Raw genomic sequence first — 21,287 nt, forward strand, 5'->3', positions numbered from 1 at the left:
GAGATGACAGTCAGGGGAGAGAAAGGAGATTCTGTCAATGTGGTCAGAATTTAAATGAGAACTGATTTCTGTGTCACAGATCCAAACCATTAAACTCCAGTCCCATTAAACGGGAACATTAGCTGAGGAATACCTCCCACGCCCAGTGACCAGAGTGCAGAACTGGGTTTGATAAACAGCAGCAATAATTACCGAGTTCGGCAACAACAGTCACTTTTGAACTTGATTCAGTAACTGTGATGGTGAAATATCCAGCCTGTAGCCTGTCGCCTGTTTAAACAGTTTCCCCAGTGTGAACTTGGTAGTGTGTCTGTAAGTCGGATGACTGACTGAATCTCTTTCCACATTCAGAGCAGGTGTACGGCCTCTCCCCAGTGTGAATACGCTGATGTATCATCAGTTGAGATGACTGTGTAAATCCCCTTCCACAGTCTGAGCAGGGGAACGGTCTCTCCCCAGTGTGAACTCGTTGATGCACCTTCAGTTGATATGACCGAATAAACCCTTTCCCACAGTCTGAGCAAGTGAACGGCCTCTCCCCATTGTGAATTCGCTGATGTGTCTTCAGTTCAACTGACCGAGTAAAGGACCTCCCACAGTCTGAGCAGGTGAATGGCCTCTCTCCAGTGTGGGCTCGCTGGTGCACCTGTAGGTCAGATAAATGAATAAATCTCTTCCCACATTCATAGCAGGAAAATGGCCTCTCTCCAGTGTGAATTCGCTGATGTACCATCACTTGAGATGACCGAGTAAATGCCTTCCCACAGTCTGAACAGGTGAACGGCCTCTCTCCAGTATGAACTCGCCGATGGGACTGTAGCCTGGATGAGTCAGTGAATTTCTTCCCACAGTCTGAGCATGTGAATGGTCTCTCCCCAGTGTGAATTCGCTGATGTACCTTCAGTACAGATGAATGAGTGAATCCTTTTCCACAGTCTGAGCAGGTGAACGGTCTCTCCCCAGTATGAATTTGCTGATGCTCCTTCAGTACAGATGACTGAGTGAATCCTTTCCCACAGACTGAGCAGGTGAACGGCCTCTCCCCAGTGTGAATTCGCTGATGTACTTTCAGCTGAGATGACCGAATAAACCCTTTCCCACAGTCTGAACAGGTGAACGGTCTCTCCCCAGTGTGAGTTCGCTGATGTATCTTCAGTTCAGATGACTGAGTGAATCCCTTCCCACAGTCTGAGCAGGTGAACGGCTTCTCACCAGTATGAACTCGCTGGTGTGTCAGTAGGCTGGATGACCGAGTGAATCCCTTCCCACAATCAGCGCAGGTGAATGACATCTTATCAGTGTGAACTCGCTGGTGTACATGCAGGTCAGATGAGTGAGTGAAGATTCACACACTTCCCACACTTTTTTGTCAATTCATAAGTCAAATGTCAGATGTAGTAAACCCCTTGCACAATCAATGCAGTTGAAGAACTGATCTCCAGTGAACAAATGCTGGTGTGTTCTCAGTTCCCCGGTTCCAGTGGATTTCAGTGAGTTACAACAGAAAACTTCATTTCAGACACAAAGCACTTATCCAGCTGTGATGAAATAATTCTTCATATCCAAGGATCAACAGTGATACATGGTTAAATATCTAGTAACTCCTCAAATATCTGGGCAGAGACAGCAAACTGACATGTTGTTCTGTTCAAAATTCCCGTACACAATTTTTGCCATTTATAACCTGTAAAAGAGATTTACAAAAGACATCAATGAATGAAAGTCATCATTCAGAGAAGTGTATGGTCATCCACTTTGTTAGAAGGAATGAGAGTGCAGACTGTTTTCTCAATGGAGAGGAAATAATGTTGAAGAGTACGAGAATATAAAAGCAAGGATGTGTTGTTGAATATTTATAAAGTGTGGCCTCACTTGGACTGTTGAGAGCAGATTCAGGCCCCTTAAGTAACGCTCATGTACTTACAGAGCGTTCAAAGGAAGTTTACAAAAATATTTCTGTAATGAAAGGGTTTGTCAGATGAAGAACAATTGATGGCTCAGGGCCTCTACTCACTGGAGTTCAGAATAATGAAGGGGCCCTCATTGAAATCTATCGGACATTGAAAAGTGGAGAGTATGTTTACTTGAGTGGGGGAGTCTGAGACCAGAGGACACAGCCTCAAAATCGAGCTTTGTTCTTTCAGAATGGAGATGAGGAGGAATTTCTTTAACTGGAGCATGGTGAATCTGTGGAATTTGTTGTTATGAGTTGCTCTGGAGGCCAAGTAATTGGGTATATTTTAGGGAAGAGGGTGATTGATTCTTGATTAGTCAGGGCAGGAAGGGATATGGGGAGAAGGCAGGAGAGTGGGGCTGAGAGGGAAATGGATCAGCTGTAATGAAATGGTGGAGCAGATTCGATGGGCCAAACAACCTCATTCTGCTCCTGTATCTGATTAATTTTCACAGCCGATATATTATGAGATAATTTTAGTCTCCTTTCTGAGCTCTGACATCACACTGTTACAGCGAGTATCAACCCAAGTTGGGGGAAAAACTCACCTTCTAACTGTTCATGGTGCCAGCAACTGGTCTGTCCATCAAATTCCCCGACAGTCTTCCTGTCTGTGTGAGAATGGGACATTCAATCTGTGACTTGGCCCAGTCTGATTCCTTCCATTAGTATTATTCTCTGTCCCATATTATTCTGAGCTGCGCAGTAACTGAAATGCTCCCACACAGAGAGCCTTTGTTGCTGCACAGCTGGTATTTTGTTTGTGCCGTGCTGTTTTCAGGCTGTGTAAACGCTGTGAGAAAAATAAATTAGAGAAAACATTGGTATTAGTTCAAGTTCTGGTCATGTGCTACAGCACTACAAAGAGCAAGTGATGTTACATGGCAAACCCTGGAGAGTTACAAATTACTCTGCCCCTCCGCACAGGTGATTGACGGTGGAGAGCCCATCAGAGGCAATGCCAATGAACATGATGGGGAGGGCAGTCCCCGTTCACATTGGAGTGTGGCATATTTGTGATGAGAACGCTACAGGTCACTTGGTACCCAGGCCAAAGGTAATTGGTATCATTATGTACTCAAAGCGAATGGTTCTAAACATGTTCTCACAGGTAGAAAGGTCCAGATTTAGATGGAACAAAGGTGAGTTCCACAAGGACTAAAACTGATGTAAGGATTTTGTTTCCTTCTTTTCATACAGTAAAAATTGACATTTTCATTGACTGGAAGGTCAGGTCCTCAGTGTTCAGTGGTGCCCGAGTGATCCATCTACTCCCGTTCCCTTCCCTTGCGATTCCAAATATGGCCTACGGACTAACTCTCACATGGTGGATTGGATAGTGGACTACTTGACAGATAGACCTCAGTATGTGCGGTTGGGAGACTGTAGGTCTGACACGGTGGTCAGCAGCACAGGAGCGCCGCAGGGGACCGTGCTCTCTCCGGTCCTGTTTACCCTGTACACATCAGACTTCCAATATAACTCGGAGTCCTGCTGTGTGGAGCAGGTTAAGACCTACAAGTATCTGGGAGTATAGTTAGACGAGAAGCTAGACTGGACTGCCAACACAGATGCCTTGTGCAGGAAGGCACAGAGTCAACTGTACTTCCTTAGAAGGTAGGCGTCATTCAATGTTTGTAGTGAGATGCTGAAGATGTTCTATAGGTCAGTTGTGGAGATGCCGGGGTTAGGACTCAAAGTATTTAAGTAAACTACTTAAGAACTTTTTAAAAGCTATTATTAATACTTTTTGAGAGGGTGATTTTAGATGCATATCATATTTTTACAGAGTTAAGTATTGTATGTAATTAGTTTTGCTACAATAAGTGTATGGGACATTGGAAAAAATGTTGAATTTCCCCATGGGGATGAATAAAGTATCTATCTATCTCTCTAACGGGGAAAACGCAGGCCCTGTCATCTATGGCTGCCTCTTTACCCAGAAACCCCCACGAAGAAGAGACGCATCTATCCGCCACGGCTCCAGCTCCTTCGCTGGTCAGCAGAAAGTTCCCCGGAGCCCTCGTAGAGAGAGAGGGAAAGGACTTGGACTGTCCCGGGGTGCGGAGGAAAGGTGTGGACGGAGCTGACAGTAATTGGACTTCAGTCCCGGTTCGGAGGCCGGTACCGATAATAATCCGCCCAGATCCCCGCTCCTACCTGCAGCCGAGGCTCCGAGCCTTTTGTCCACCGTGCGCACGCGCGAAACTCCCAGGGACCCATACGCATGCGCATGTGATCGCCTGGTCACGGACGGCGATTTCTGGAACTGACAGGAGAAAGTCTGCAAATGCTGGAAATCCAAAGCGACTCACACAAAACGCTGCAGGAACTCAGCACCTCAGGCAGCATCTATAGAAAATTATAAACAGACGGCGATTTTTTGGCCGAAAGCCTTCTGCAAGGCAGAGAAGCACGGGGGAAGATGCCAGAATAAAAATGTGGTGGGGGAGGGGAAGAGGCGAGCTGGAAGCTGATGCCGGGTGGGTGGGGAAGGTCAAGTAAGGGTGGGCTGGAGAATAAAGAATCTGATAGGAGAGGAGAGTGGACCAGAGAGAGGGCAGGAGGAGGGTCCCGGGAGGAGTGTAGGCAGGTGAGAAGAAGTACAAGGTCAGAGTGGGGCATAGAGGAGGGTGACGGTAATTTGTTCTCCTGAGTGGAAATCGATGTTCATGCCATCAGATTGGAGGGTATATAATGTGACGGAATATAATGTGTTGCTCCTCCACCCTGGGGTGGGGGGGGGGGGGGGGGAGGGGAGCTCATCTTCGCACAGGAGGAGTCCATGGATCGACACGGCGGAACAGGACTGGGAATGAAGAATTAAAATTCTTGCTGACTGGTAAGTCACACTTGTGGAGGATGGTGTGAAGTTGCTCCTAATTGATGACTGCACCCTCAGGGTGGCGGAGCAACAACTTATATTCTGCCGTGGTACCTTCAAACGAGATGAACGAGTGCACCAGTCTTCTGTTTGAATTTGGAGCCCAAGAAAAGCTCTCATTCGTGTCTCAGTCGTCTTTGACCCCCTGAAGAACTGTTTCTGAGTGACAGCTAAGATCCACCTGCAATTCCTCGGCCCACTTTCCCAACTGGTCTCGATCCCACTGTAACCTTAGACAACCCTCACTTTCTCCACACACCGGTTTTGGTGACATCCACAACCTCACTAATTGTTTGATCTGCATTCTCCAAATAATTAACACACATCATTGTCCAGTTGTAAGCGGGTGAATTTACTTTCTCTTTCATCTCCCCAGGGACGAGACTGCCTGGACTTGGGGGGAGGGGGTGGGGGGGGGAAACACTGGCTTTCAGTGTCTGAGCCGGTGAGGAAGCCGTGAGTGGCCAGTCCACAAGACAAGACAGCAGATCCCCTCGGCAATCAAACCGATCCTCATCAGGCCTGTCCCTCCGTGTCCAATCCCCCTCTCAGTGCGAACTCAATCGCCACTGCCACTCCTTCAATGGGGCGACTGAGTCGTGCAGACGGTGTGAAACCACCGCCTTTGCCTCAGGACCATTTCCATTCCACCCATCCTCGGGCAAAGGAGGTGGTTTTAAATTTGTTTTTACATTGGTTTATTTCTGAATTTAAAAGTTGTCATTTCTGTGTACTGATGTCTGTTTGTCATCCTGACCAGTTCTGCCTGAAGTTGTTTGGCCTGATTGTTTCTTGGTGAAATTTGAGAATGGCTTCTCCCTGGGTTTGGTCCTTCATGTCCGTATCTCAACAGGAACCATCCCTGCTCCCACTCCAGGCTCAGCTGAGAGTGACTGTACTGGCACTGGAGACGGCCCAGTCCCTGAACTCCCAGACTGCACCGTCGGGTAAACCCCGTTACAACTGGTACCAGCACCTCCCAGAATAAAGGGCGAGCCCTTGACTGGCATCTACTGGCTTTGAGATATCTCTACCCACCCGTACAAGTACAACACTGCCCACCCCCCCCCCCAAGCGCCGACACCTACCGTCAGTGTGTCCATCACCAGGGGCACACATCATGTTCTCTGGTGGCAACAAACCAGCCCGAAGACCCCGGTCTCCGGTTGGCAGCAGCTCATTTGAGGGACCCGCCATTTGGGCTCCACCTCATTCGGGGGCAGACGTTTTGTGGGTGGGTGAAGCTCATTTCACACTCCTGTGACCCTCTGAGTGAAGAGGTATCCCCTCATGTGCCCCGTAAACTCCCCATCTTTCACCCTTAACCCCCTGTCAAGTGTCTCTCTGCTGAGACTCACAGAACACAATCCCAACACTGAGTGTTTCTTCATCAAGCAGCTTTATTCTTTATTAACTGCAGGGGGTAAGTTCACCTCCATTCTCACCAGGGATGGGAGGGGACTTCAAACATAGCGTTTACAAAATATTCCTTCTGTACATAAGAACGAGACGAAGTTACTGTTCCCAGCGAGCTCCGTGTTCCCGATACATTTGTTGTTGCTGCCATCTCCGGTTGAGTCGTCTCCGCTACTTCCTCATTTCTGCACAGCGTTCAGTGTTTGCAGTCACGAGTTCCTCTAGTAAGCACATTTCTTGTCGTTTCCTCCGGCTACTTTAGTCACCTACATATATTGCATTTACTAGCTCAGCACTCCGGGGTTTGTACAGCTCCATTTTGTCTCATCAAATACTCACAATAAAATGCAAAGTTCAGTACCTATTCCCCCATTCCCTCCTCTTTGTTGTCCCATGACAACAGACATCTAATATTATCAGGACTTACGAAGTGAATGATGTATTTAAGGCGATAATGCTTCAGATCTCAGGGCTTTCTTTCCCCTTTTACCCCGTCTATTCCCCATGAGGACCCAGAACCCTAATGTCTCCTCCTTTTCTGGCTCCCGACTGAGCACGAGAATCAGAATCAGATTGTTGGTGTTATTATTGCTCCAATGGTTATTCCATCATGTAAACCAATATCCCACCACCCTCCCAGAGTCCCAGATGGCCACCGGCTTCCTGAGGGGTTATCATTGTGGAACTGCACAATGTAAACCAGTGTCCCACCATCCTCCCAGAGTCCCAAATGGCCACCGGCTTCCTGGGGGGTTATCATTGTGGAACTGTACAATGTAAAGCAGTGTCCCACCTTCCTCCCACAGTCCCAAATGGCCACCAACTTCCTGAGGGGTTATCATTGTGGAACTGCACAATGTAAACCAGTATCCCACCACCCTCCCAGAGTCCCAAATGGCCACCGGCTTCCTGGGGGGTTATTATTGTGGAACTGTACAATGTAAACCAGTGTCCCACCATCCTCCCAGAGTCCCAAATGGCCACCGGCTTCCTGGGGGGTTATTATTGTGGAACTGTACAATGTAAAACAGTGTCCCACCATCCTCCCACAGTCCCAAATGGCCGCCGGCTTCCTGAGGGGTTATCATTGTGGAACTGTACAATGTAAAACAGTGTCCCACCTTCCTCCCACAGTCCCAAATGGCCACCGACTTCCTGAGGGGTTATCATTGTGGAACTGCACAATGTAAACCAGTATCCCACCATCCTCCCACAGTCCCAAATGGCCACCGACTTCCTGAGGGGTTATCATTGTGGAACTGTACAATGTAAACCAGTATCCCACCATCCTCCCAGAGTCCCAAATGGCCACCGGCTTCCTGGGGGGTTATCATTGTGGAACTGTACAATGTAAAACAGTGTCCCACCATCCTCCCACAGTCCCACATGGCCACCGACTTCCTGAGGGGTTATCATTGTGGAACTGTACAATGTAAACCAGTATCCCACCATCCTCCCAGAGTCCCAAATGGTCACCAGCTTCCTGAGGGGTTATCATTGTGGAAATGTACAATGTAAACCAGTGTCCCACTATCCTCCCAGAGTTCCAAATGGCCACCGACTTCCTGAGGGGTTATCATTGTGGAACTGCACAATGTAAAACAGTGTCCCACCTTCCTCCCACAGTCCCAAATGGCCACCGACTTCCTGAGGGGTTATCATTGTGGAACTGTACAATGTAAACCAGTATCCCACCATCCTCCCAGAGTCCCAAATGGCCACCGGCTTCCTGAGGGGTTATCATTGTGGAACTGCTCTCCCACTTCTCTCATTCTATCTGCTGCCTCTCAAATATAATCCATCAGGTGAGTTACATTTTCAGATTTGTCTGGTGAGTTGGTGCAACGTCCAATTAAAGCACACGCACCCCACTTTTTATCTATTATAAAGTCTCGGGTGGCTGGAAAACGATGCTGGAGAGGCAGTGACGGGAGACAAGGAAATGGCAGACAAACTGAATAAGTATGTTGTGTCTGTCTTCACTGAGGAAGACACCAGCATAATGGTGGAACTTCCAGGTGTCAGGAGTCAGAGGTTTGCAAAGTTACCAGAACCAGAGTGAAGGTTCTTGGGAAACTGAGAGGCCAAGTTAGATAAGTCACGTGACCCAGATGGTGTACACCCCAGGGTTCTGAAAGAGGTGGCTAAAAATATTGTGGACCCATTAGTAATGAACATTCAAGAATCACAAGGTTCTGGAATAGTTTGGCAAGAATGGACAATTGCAAATGTCACTCCACTCTTTTAGAAGGGAGAGAGGCAGAAGAAAGGAAACTATAGGCCAGTCAGTCTCTCCTCAGTGATTGGGAAAATGCTGGAGTCGATTATTAATTATAAGGTCTGAGAGTACCGTGTCACAAGATAAAATAGGCCATAGTCAGCATGGTTTCCTGAAGGGAAAATCTTGCCTGACAACCCTGTTGAAATTATTTTAAGAAATAACAAGCAGGATAGACAAAGTAGAAGCGATTGATGTTGTTCACCTGGATTTTCATACGGCTTTTGACATGATGCCTGACATGAAGCTGCTTTAACAACCCACGAGCCCATGGTATTACAGGAAAGATTCCAGCATGGACAGAGCCATGGCTGTTTGAGAGGAAGCAAAGAGTGGGTATAAAGGGAGCCTCTTGACGAATGGGTTCCACAGTGGTCTGTGTTGGGACTGATACTCTTTATGTTAAGTGTCAGTGATGTGCATGATGAAACTAATGACCTTGCTGCAAAGTTTTCAGACGATATGAAGATGGTTGAGGGTCAGGTCATTTTAAGGAAATAGAGAGGCTATGGAAGGTCTTCAACAGATGTGGAGAATGGGCAAAGAAGTGTCAGATGGAATACAGTGTCAGCAAAGGGTATCAACATGCACTTTGGTAGCAGAAATGACAGGGCTGACTATTTTCTAAATTGTCCCTAAAGGTCAATTTGCAGATCGAGTCTGTGGTGAAGAAGGCAAATGTAATGTCAGCATTCATTTCAAGAGGAATGCAATATAAACGCAGGGATGTAATGCTGAAAATTTTGTAAGCACTGGTGAGGCCTCACTGGGAGTACTGTCAGCAGTTTTGGACACCTTATCTTAGAAAAGATGTGCTGAAACTGGAGAGTGTCCAAAGGAGATTCACGTAAATGATTCCCAAATTAAACGTGTTGTCATATGAAGAGTATTTGATGGCTCTGGGCCTGTGTTGATTGGAATTCAAAAGAATGAGAGGAGACCTAATTGAAATATATCAAAAAATGAAAGGATTAATAGAGTGGATATGGAGAGGATGTTTCCTATCTTGGGAGAGTCTAAGACCAGAGGACACAGCCTCAGAATAGAGGGGTGTCTTTAGAATGGAGATGAGGAGGAATTCCTTTAGCCAGAGAGTAATGAATCTATGGACTCTATGGATCGTGAATCATTGGCAGCTGTGGAGGCCAAATCTTCATGTACATTTAAGGCAGAGGTTGATAGTTTCTTGATTGGTCAGGGCATGATGGGCTACCAGGAGAAGGCAGGAGATTGGGGCCAAGAGGGAAATTGGATCAGCTAAAATGAAATGGCGGAGCAGACTCGATGGGCCAAATGGCCTAATTCTGCTCCTATATCGTATGGTCTTAAAGCAACCTCTCATTTAACTTCAGCAAGAGCCAGGAGCTGATTATTTGACTTCAGGAGGAGGAAACAGGAGATCCGTGAGCCAGTGCTCATCAGAGATCAAAGGCGGAGAGGGTCAGCAACCTTAAATTCCTCAATGTCATCACTTTCCAGGATCTGTCTTGAGCCCAGCATGGAAGTGCAATTACGAAGAAAGCACCGCAACATCTCCATTTCCTTAGAAGCTTGCAAAGATTCAGCATGACATCTACAACCTTGAGAAACTTCTACAGATGTGTGTGGAGAATATGTTCAGTGGTTACATCATGGCCTGGTATGGAAACACCAAAGCCCTTGAAAGGAAAATCCTACAGAAAGTAGTGGATACGGCCCAGTACATCACAGGTAAAACCCTCCCCACCACTGCGCACATTTCTCTGGTGCGCTGTCATAGGAAAGCTACATCTATCATCAAGGAGCCCACCAAGTGGCACATGATCTCTTCTCACTGATGCCATCAGGAAGAAATGCAGGAGTCTCAGGACCCACACCACCAGGTTCAGGAACTGTCATCACCCTTCAAACATCAAGTTCTTCAAACAGAGCGGATAATCTTACTCAAATTCAATTGCCCCATCACTGAACTGTTCCTATAACCCATGGACACATTCACGGATTCTTCATCTCCTGTTCATGATAATTATTTCTTACTTATTGTTTTCTATTTAATATTTGCACATATTTACAAAGTCTGTTGTCTTTTGCTCATTGTATTTTATCTACGATGTTGGGTTCGGGCTTTCATTGATTCAATCATGATTCTTGGATTTACTGAGTTTGTCCGAAAAAAAAAATCTCAGGATTGAACATGGTGACATGCGTGTACTTCGAGAATAAATTTACTTGGTATATTTTGAATTCTACAATTAAATCTGTAGATACTCTCTCAAACACACATGTGATTTGTAATTTCTAAAGGTTCAGCATTTACTGGCTAAGTTATTTGGCTCTGATCAGAATGATCGTCCCATCACTATGACCCCTCTTCTGAGATACCCCAACTACAGGAAAGATTCCTGAATCAAACTGGGATCACTGTTTCAAGCGTGCACGCACACACACAGACACACAGCTGTGATGAAGTGTTTTGAGGGTTTGGTCATGTATAGAATCAACTGCGGCAGCACTTGTGCAAGTTGAAGGAAGCTGGAATCATCACTGAGTCCCGAAACCCCTATGCGTCCCAATAGTAGTGGCCCGGAAGAAGAATGGAAAGCTACGCATGCCTCTGGAGTATAAGACATTGAACCGGCGCACTGCCTCGGACCAGTATACGGTCCCCAGGGTCGAAGACGCGTTGGCCTGTCTGAGTGGAGCGAAGTGGTTTAGTGTGCTGGACTTGAGGAGTGGATACTACCAGATCCCGATGAGTGAGGCCGACAAAGAGAAAACGGCAACTCACACAAGATGCTGGCGGAACGCATCAGGCCAGGCCGGGACCCTTCGTCAGGACAGACGAAGACGGCATTTCAGGACAGAAAGAGAAGGCGGCATTTATATTCCCTATGGGGGTTTCCAGTTCGGAATGATGCCCGAGGGTATATCGGGAACCCTGCTACCTTCCAGGGGGTCATGGAGAAGACGGTGGAGGATATGAATTTGCATGAAGTGTTGGTGTATTTGGATGATTTGGTAGTGTTTGGATCCACCTTGGAAGAACAGGAAGCGAGATTACTGAAGGTGCTATGTCGGCTGAAGAAGGAAGGGTTACAACTCACCCTGGACAGGTGTCTGCTCTGCAACACGTCTGTTAGCTATGTTGGACACATAATCTCGCGGGATGGAGTAGCTACCGACCCGGCTAAGATAGAAGCAGTGACCACGTGGACAAGGCCCCGGACTGTGAGCGCTCTGCGCTCGTTCTTGGGGTTCTGTGGTTATTATCGGAGATCCGTGAAGGGCTACGCCAAAGTGAGTCACCCTTGAACCAACTTCTGCGTGGTTACCCTCCCTTGGGGAAGAAAGGAAAAGAGGGACGGGATGTTGGAGAATATCTCGGACCGTCGGAGCCCTTCGGACAGAGGTGGGATGCAAAATGTTCGGAGGCTGTTAAATCGCTGGAAGAGTTGTTGACCCAGACACCGGTGCTGGCTTTTGCGGACACCCGATTACCCTATGTACTGTACACGACGCCAGACGAGAGGGATTACGGGCCGTCTTGTATCAGGACCAGGGCACCGGGTTGAGACTTGTCGCGTTTGTCAGCCGGAGTTTGTCACTCTCCGAGAGAAACTGTCCCACCCATAAGCTGGAGTTCCTGGCGTTGAAGTGGGCAGTGGTGGATAAGCTGAGAGACTATCTCTCCGGAGCCAGGTTTGAGGTGAGGACGGACAACAACCCACTTACTTATAACCTGACTTTGGAGAAACTGGATGCTAAATGCCATCGATGGTTGGCAGCTTTGTCGGTGTATGATTTCATCCTGAAGTACGAGCCGGGGAGCAGGAATGTCGATGCGGATGCTTTGTGACCACGGGACCATGAATAACAAGAGACGTACGAGGAGTGGGAGAGCGTTCTTGCCCCTGGGGTGAAAGCCATGTGTCAGTTTGCTATCACCGTGAAGGCCGAGGAAAAGGGGAAGCCGGAACGAGCAGTGGACCCACTGGGGGCTTCTGATGACGACCTACCCCCTGTTTACTGTGACCTGACTGCACTGAAGACTAAACAGTTTCCGGAATTAAGGCCGGGGGAAGAGGCAGCTTCTCAGCGGGATGACCCGGGCTTTGGCACTGTTTGGTGCGCGGTGGAAATGGGTGATCTGGCTGGGCGGAGAAGACAAAACACGCTTCAGTGCCTCCGTTATTGAGGGAATGACCTCAGTTGAAGTTGAGGAAATAATTTTTATACCGGATCACGTTACCCCCGGACCGAGAAGTATCGGAAGATTGTGTTGAAGTCCCTGAACGATGATTCTGGATATTTGGGGGTGGAGTAGATCTATGGATCGCTCAAAGACAGGTTTTACTGGCCCCGAATGAGGGCGGAGGTGGAAGAGTATTGCAAGTCGTGCATTCGCTGCATACGCCGGAAGACGCTGCCTGTGCAGGCTGCTCCGTTGTCACACTGGCAAAGTGAGGGGCCGCTGGACCTGGTGTGTATGCATTTCTTGGCCATAGAACCCGATGCCATCAATACGGCGAATGTCTTATTCATCACAGACCACTACACCCGGTATGCTCAAGCGTTCCTTACCAAGCAGCAAAGGGCGACTACGGTGGCGAAAGTGCTATGGGAGAAGTATTTTGTGCATTATGGCCCTCCCCCGCGGATACATAGTGACCAGGGACGAGACTTTGTAAGTAAGCTCATCTACAAGATACTGAGTATGTTGGGGATTGAGAAATCGAGGACTACGCCCTATCATCCGCAGGGTGGTCCCAACCGGAGAGGTTTAATTGGACGCTGCTGGACATGCTGGGAACTCTGGAGATTAGCATAAAGAGTTGATAGAGTCAACATATTGGGCGTCTGGTTCACTGTTACAACTGTACCCGAAATGAAGCTACTGGATACTCGCCCTACTATTTGATGTTTGGGCGCGAGGCAAGGTTGCCCATTGACCTCTGTTTTGGGACGGATGCAGGTAACGTATCGCCGACTCCCTACTTGAAGTATATGTCTGATATTAAGAAAGGACTACAAAGAGTTTATGAGCTGGCTAGGGAGGCGGGCGCCGAGCAGAATCGGGGAAATAAGAGGAGGTATGACAAGAAGGTGAGGTTCTCCCAACTACTGCCGGGAGATCGAGTCCTCATTAGGAATTTGGGTCTACCTGGGAAACACAAGATGGCTGATCGTTGGTCGGGCACGCCCTTTGTAGTAGAGAGTCAGATGCCAAATCTACCGTTTCTGCGTGTGAGGCCCAGGGATGGGAGGGGGCCCGTCAAGATTCTCCATTGGAATCACCTGTTGGCCCTGGGGTGAGATGTACAGGTAGTGTGGGAGCCCGAGGTGCCTGCAGCACGTAGTACCAGGACTTTGCAGGAGAGTCAGGCCTGGGCCCAAACCCTGTGAGAGACACTGACTCGGAGGATGATGACTCGGACGATCGGTACATGCTGCCGTTCGGTGACGCCCCCGTGATGGAGCGGGAGGCTCCCGGTCCTTCTTCCACTGGGTTAGACGGGGTAAGGGGGCTAGAGATGGGCGGTCGGGGGTACCATAGGGTGTTGGAATAATGGACATGGGCCCAAGCAAGAGGTAGTGGATTTCGAGGTGCAGAGGTGTTTGGGAGACCGCTTGCGGGAGGGTTCGCCTCGTAGTTCCCATGGGTCTTCCGTATTGTCCGAGGTGGAGGAGTTAGAAGAGGAAGTGCGCAGGCCTCAGGGAAGTAGGCACCCCCCCCCCCCCCAGACAGGTTGGACTATGTGGCACCTGGGGAACAGGGTGTGATCTCCACTGTTCTGGGGAGTTATGCCACTGCTTTCTGCAATTGGATTGGGCGGTGTATTCTGCAGGAGGGGTTGGCGAATTATCTGAACGTCATGAGAGCTTAGATAGATAGATAGATAGATAGATAGATAGATAGATAGATAGATACTTTATTCATCCCCATGGGGAAATTAAACTTTTTTTTCCAATGTCCCATACACTTGCTGTAGCAAAACTAATTACATACAATACTTAACTCAGTAAAAAAAAAATATGATATGCATCTAAATCACCGTCTCAAAAAGCATTAATAGCTTTTCAAAAGCTTAATTCGGTGGGGATAAAATTCAGGGTTCTCAGATTATTAACTGTAATGTTAACTGTTAATTGCATATATAAAATGGCTTCTCTGTAACGTTATAATGAAAAGGCTTCTTTGTAGGTAACTGATTTGGTAATGCCCTTTTTAGTTGAAATGTTTGGGTTATAATTATTGATAACGGAGGAACTAACCACCGGAAGCTTTGTTGTTCTTTCTGTCTGTGCGGGAGCCTGGAGTCAGTGCGCGGGTTTATCGGGAGGAGAACCGAAGAGGAAGGACGCGCTGGACCCTTTGATCCCAGGTTGGTCCCAGGCGGCGGGTCGAGGAGGTCGGAGAAGATCGAATGGTGGACAGAAAGCTTCGATAATTGAGCTCCAGCGGTTGTGCACGAAATGATTGAACTCTAAAAAAAAAGTTTTGGCGCCCATTTCTTTCCTTTTATATTGTATCGCTATTAATTACCCAGTTCCAGTAAAATTTATAAAGAGTAATCTGTAAACGTACAGATTGTGTGCTGTCTGATATTCTGTGTGCGAGTTTGTACCAGTGTGCATTACACAGCATCCACGCAAACGGGAGACACGGTTTGGCGGGTGGGGATTTCCCCCTGGACAAATACAAACCGATAGCCCTAAGCGTTACACTAATCATGTCAAGTTTTTAACATTTTTACAGATGGAACGAAAGATAATTGAACTGGGAATGTTGGAGTAGCCCATTTAATGTGCCTGAAGTATACACAAGGATAGAGAAATTTCTTTGCAAACATTTATCAGTTTCTACAGCAGAATTGGTTGTCATCATTTTAGGCTTAAGGTTGGTGGAGAAATTTCTTCCCATGTAACGTTATAACTGTTCAGATTACTTTTATGTTTTGATGACTCTTAAACACGTTATTCTAGCAGTCGGTCAGATTTACTGTTGGAAACTCACCAGGCGTTAATTCATATTCAAGTACTTGTTTATATATTTTCTTCTTATAGGTCCCTGCACACAGAGGTATTGAGGGGAATGAGTGCGGTGACTGTAAGTTACAAAAGCTCAACTGTGGATAAAGTCCCTTCATTTAACAAATCAGAAGTTCAGAGTTATGTATTTTGGGAATTAGGAGCTGATGGATAGACTGATGGGAAAATGGGTACACCGTTACAGAATACATAAACGTGTTGGGTGTATGGGGAGAAAGGGGTAAAACAAGAACGGACGGAATTGTATTGACACGAACTAGAATGGGAACATGAAAGTGCTGGGTTTATGAGGGAAACAAGGAGGGAAGGAATTATATCGCCATGACTTACCATGCTTAAATATTCTTTTTGTCATGTTGCAAAACATGCTTCCGGATCGTGTAGGTTTTCTCATTAAGAAACGGTTGAACACAGGTGAAGGATATCAGGAAAGAAATCATGCAGGCTTCATTTCCATTTTGGCGGTCTTGATTGATTGATTTCATTTAACCGCTTTCTTAAGTCATGGGTGTGTCTTTAATTAAATTCGCAGTATTATGTTTCATTACCTATAATTGATAGGATTTGTTGGGGGTAATTTAGCATTCGTTAGAAGACAGAAGCAGTGTGGATTTTATTTCCCAGTTCTCTGCACCACAGTCCCACCCAGCTGATAACGGGAATGCGCCTTTAAGTTGGAGTGTCACCCGTCGTAAATCCATAGCCTGACCTACTTCTTAACTTAGCCAATCATTCAAGGAGATGGCGGGGAATGGTGTGATTCACATTGGGTTAGTAAATGTGCATCTAACTCGCCCTGCGCCGTCTTGTGGGAAAGTCTGACGGTGAATTTGGTGAGCGACTACTCATGATGCGGCACCATTAATCAACTGAAGCATCGAAGTGACGGGATATTTCACCGCGCTGATCGCCTGCTCCCTGAATTTCGACTGAGTCACCGCGTAAATAAATGTGTTCGTGCAGCAGCTGAAATCCATCAGGAAATACCCGACGTACTGAAAGATCAATTCAGAATCATTGAAATCGATTCCTTTTCCTGAGACCTGATAATATATGAAATTTACAACCAGTGTCATCCACAGGAGGATGAAGCTGCCGGAGATGGTGAAGAGTAAAACCACAGAACGCCTCCTGCTCTCCACCTCCGGGTCACTGCGGTTCACCCCCTTGCTCTGACCCTTCAGCCCCTTACGGACCCGACTGGCCACTAAAATGTGTCTGACTGTCAGAGCGTTGAGCAGCAGGATCCCAGCGAAAGGGAGGAACGGAGTTAAGACCGTATCCAGCCAGTCATAACCCACCCACCAGGGGTCAGTGAAATAATTGTCCTTGATAATACAGAGCCACGGTACATTGTCGATTATTATTACAGGTTCCACTGTGAAGTATCGGGGAACGTTTCTCAGACACGACAGTACGCCGGTTGTTGTTAGAACCACAACCGCAGTTTTCTCGGTGCAATATTTTGTTTTCAGTTTCTGGCAGCAAATGGCGACAAACCGGTCAAAGGTGAAAGTGACGGTGAACCAGACAGAACAGTGTGTGGCTGTGAACATCAGTACATCGATAACACTGCACACAGGGGTGATGTTCAGAAAACTCCTGCGGAAGTAATACGTTCTGATTGAAATCAAAATAACGCTGGTGACAATGGTCAGTAGATCCGCCGCTGCCATGGCCACTAGGTAGCGAGTGGTGCAGGTAGAGAGGCCGCACTTTCCCCGGGACAGGATCACAATCGCCACTACATTCACTGGAGAGAGAGAGAACAGACACTGGGCATTACTGAAAACATTCTCCGGGAATCAACATGGGAACGGGCTTTAGCCTGTAAACGGCTGATAATCTAACACCAGAAATGGGTCGCACTGTCTCTGACCTGTCTTCTTCAGTGTGGAGATAAGACGATGTGTGGGGAATCGTTGGCGATAAAAGCGATCTGCATGAACAACAACGATCGGTGCTGATCCCGATTCCAGTCGCTGATGGGGCCGGTTTCACTGAATTAACTGTAACTGACCAGGACTCTGGAAAGTCAGCATCTGATGAGGCCGAGGAGGGATACAGAGAGGAGCAACACACACAAAACCGGAGGAACTCAGCAGGTCAGGCAGCATCCATGGAATCGAATTATCATTCGTTTCGGATCGAGACCCTCTTCAGGACGAAGCGCTGCCCCGATTTATGACGGGTTTCAGAGGGAAAGAAGGAAACACTTAGTGACCTGTGGCTGAGTTGCTCCGTTAATGGATTAATTCTACAGCGCAGTTTAATTCGATAACACACGGCAACAGATCCGCGAACACTGGTTCAGGCGATCAGACCCAATAACTGACCAACGGACAGTGGGATCCGACTGTGACAGACTCCACAGGGAGACGTGAAGTGCATGACTAGGGTTTCCCTCTGATCAATAACTTAGGAAAAGTATGCTTCAAAATGCAAACATCTCCCAGTCACAACTTCCCGGAGAGATCCCTGGCCCCAGCACTGGGACATCTCTGGACAAGGAGTCATTCAAGGCAAGAACTGCGTTCTCTTCGTTCCCGTGAGTTAGAGGAGAAACATAGACTTAGTTCCACTTGTTATTAAATCGGAACATTCAGAATGTGAAATTGACAGGATCGATATCTCCGATGGGTATTTGCGCAATAATGATCAGGTTGTAAGCTTGTAACATTATCTTAAACAGGTTCACACCAGTTAACACACAGAAATAACTAACATGAAATGCTCTGCTCACTCACCAGGAACTCCAATGACGGCAATGAACATGTACAATATTTTCTCTACACTGATATCCCTATCGAACATTGCAGACATTTTCTCTGCCCAGTGATTTGTCTCTTTGTGCGACAGGCAATCTCTCGGAATGAAACATTAAGGAAGCACATGCCTGGGGTTTTTAAAGCCATTTAGTAATTCCACAGGGACAGATTTCAACAGATTGAAAAATAAAGGTTTTTAAATTATTTAGAAACCAATTACATCAGACAGCTGCAGTCCCTGCGATGACAGATTGTGATTAAATTAATGAATAATATTTAGATCAGTTGTGGGAGTTAGTTTGTTACAACAAAGGTGACCGAACCGTCCGAGGTGTCTTATCAATTAAATGTGCTTCCACTGTAAATATGTACTTCAATAGAACCAGTTGTCCGACAGAGAATATTGAAGTATTGAAGTATCGGGGAACATTTCTCAGACAGGACAGTACACTGGCTGTTGTTAGAACCACAACCGCAGTTTTCCCGGTGCAATATTTTGTTTTCAGTTTCTGGCAGCAAATGGCGACAAACCGATCAAAGGTGAAAGTGACGGTGAACCAGACAGAACAGTGTGTGGCTGTGAACCTCATGACATCGATAACACTGCACACAGGGGTGATGCTCAGAAAACTCCACCGGAAGTAGTACCATTTGATTTGAATGAAAATGACCTCCTTTAACAAAGGTCAGTAGATCCGCCGCTGCCATGGCCACCAGGTAGCGAGTGGTGCAGGTAGAGAAGCCGCACTTTCCCCGGGACAGGATCACGATCGCCACTACATTCACTGGAAAAAAACAGAGGGAGAGAGAGAAAGAGGAACAGATACTGGACATTACTGACCCCATTCCTCAGGGGATTGGGTTTCAGCTTTAGATCTGGAGCAGCACAGTCTGTGAACGGCTGCTAATCTAACATCAGACACTGGTCACACTGTCTCTGACCTGCCTTCTTCAGTGTGGAGATAAGACGATGTGTGGGGAATCGTCGGCGATAAAAGCAATATGCATGAACAGCAACGATCTGTGCTGATCCCCATTTCAGTCATTAACGTGGCCGGTTTCACTGATTTAACCGTGACTGACCAGGCCCTAGGAAAATAAGCATCTGATGGGGCCGGGAAGGGATACAGAGGGGAGCAACACACACTAAATACTGGAGGAACTCAGCAAGTCCGCCAGCATCCGTGGAATTGAACAAACTTCGGTTTTGGGCCGAGACTTTTCAACAGGACGAAGCGGTGCCCCAATTTACGACGCGTCTCAGAGGGAAAGCAGGAACAACTCAGTAACCTGAGGTTGAGCGGCTCCGTTAATGGATTAATTCTACAGCGCAGCTCAATTCGATAACTCTCGTCAGCAGATCCGCGGATACTGGTTCAGGTGATCAGACTCAATTATTGACTGACAGGCAGTGTGATCCGACTGTGACCAACTCCACAGGGAGACGCCAAACACAGGACCAGTGTTTCTCCCAAGGTGTCATTGAAGTCAAGAACAACGTTCGAGTGGATCCCGTGAGTTAGATGAGAGACAGGAGTTTAGCTCCGCTTGTCATTAAATATGATAAATCAGAGTGTTGAACTGACAGGATCAGTATCTCTGACGGATATTTCCCAATGATCATCTAGTTAGAATCTGGTCAAATGATCATAAACAGATTCACGTGGTTAACACACAGAAATACCAAACATGAATTGCTCTGCTCACTCACCAGGAACTCCAATGACGGCGATGAACACGTACAATATTTTCACCACACTCTCGTACCTATCGAACAATGCAGGCATTTTCTCTGTCCAGTGACCTGTCCCCACTGTGCTACAGGCGATGTCTCGGAATGAAATATAAAGGCAGCACATGCCTGCAGTTTTTAATACCATTTAGCGACTCCACAGGGACACATTTCAACAGATTTAAAAATAAATGTTTTAAAATTATTTACAAAACAATTATGTCAGGCAGGTGCAATCCCCGTGGTGACAGATTGCGATTAAATAATTAACTAGTGCAATGTTTGGACAGTTTGTGTGAATTATTTTGTCCCAACAAAGGTGACTGAACCTTCAGTGGTTACTTATCAATTCAATGTGTTCCCAGTGTAAATATGTACTTCAGTGGAGCCAACTGAGACACACAGAATATTGAAGTAAATTGTGTCATTGTAGCTTGTATAATTATATTGAATCACCTACTGTTACCATTCTCCTCAAGAGTATAAACACTTGGATTAGTTTGTGTTTGGAGAACTCTAACGAGGGGGTCGCCAAGAAAAGATCTGCTTGTGATGGTAAATAAACACTTCCATATCCACAGAACCCTCCGCATCTTCAGTGATTTAGTCACAGTCAGAACATTTCGGTGCTCGTCCAGGACCCACCCTTAACCCTAATACATGGCCATAAAGTCTAGTAGGGGGCTGCGCATGTTTCAATCATATCACCACGTATGTGTTAAAGAACACGGCGGAGCGCTGGAGAGGCGGATAAGAAAGTGTGTAGCGTGTTTCTGTGTCTCTGTGTGGATCGACCCATTGTCTCTGCCTGACCATGCCTGACTATACACGTATCCACAGACCTCGAGTTCAATTTATCCACTCGCTTCAGTCCCTTCTCATCTGTCCCCGCAAACTGCACATGCTCTCGAACTCTCATTACAAACACTTCACAAAATGGCTGCCTGAACCATAAAAATCAAGAGCAGAGGTCAGAATTCAAATTGCATTCATGATTAATCTGTGTACAAATGAAGCAACATTCAGATTCGTCAGCAGACACACTTGCACATTGGATCATCTCAGCAAAATTATTTCAAGTAGTTCACAAAACGGCTGCCTTTGCCTTAGAAAATAGCAAGAACAAACTTCAACGTTCAAAATACATTTATTAATGAATTATCTCTAAATATAACAAGTCTGATAGTCGTCAGCCCTCCAAATCCTCAGAACCCTGAAATACATAC

General features: G+C 46.8%; 1 protein-coding gene across 1 annotated transcript; it reads right to left on the reverse strand.

Annotated features, from left to right (window-relative positions):
- Window positions 1-274: 274 nt before the first annotated feature.
- LOC140720195 (uncharacterized) lies at window positions 275-1,333 on the reverse strand (the record flags this gene model as incomplete). The annotated part of the gene is made up of 1 exon (XM_073035080.1): window positions 275-1,333. A coding segment is annotated over one exon (1,059 nt), but the record flags the coding sequence as incomplete, so codon positions are not given.
- Between the last annotated feature and the right edge of the window lie 19,954 nt (window positions 1,334-21,287).

The sequence above is a fragment of the Hemitrygon akajei genome, unplaced genomic scaffold, assembly GCF_048418815.1.
Source record: "Hemitrygon akajei unplaced genomic scaffold, sHemAka1.3 Scf000038, whole genome shotgun sequence".
In the NCBI taxonomy this organism is placed as follows: Eukaryota; Metazoa; Chordata; class Chondrichthyes; order Myliobatiformes; family Dasyatidae; genus Hemitrygon; species Hemitrygon akajei.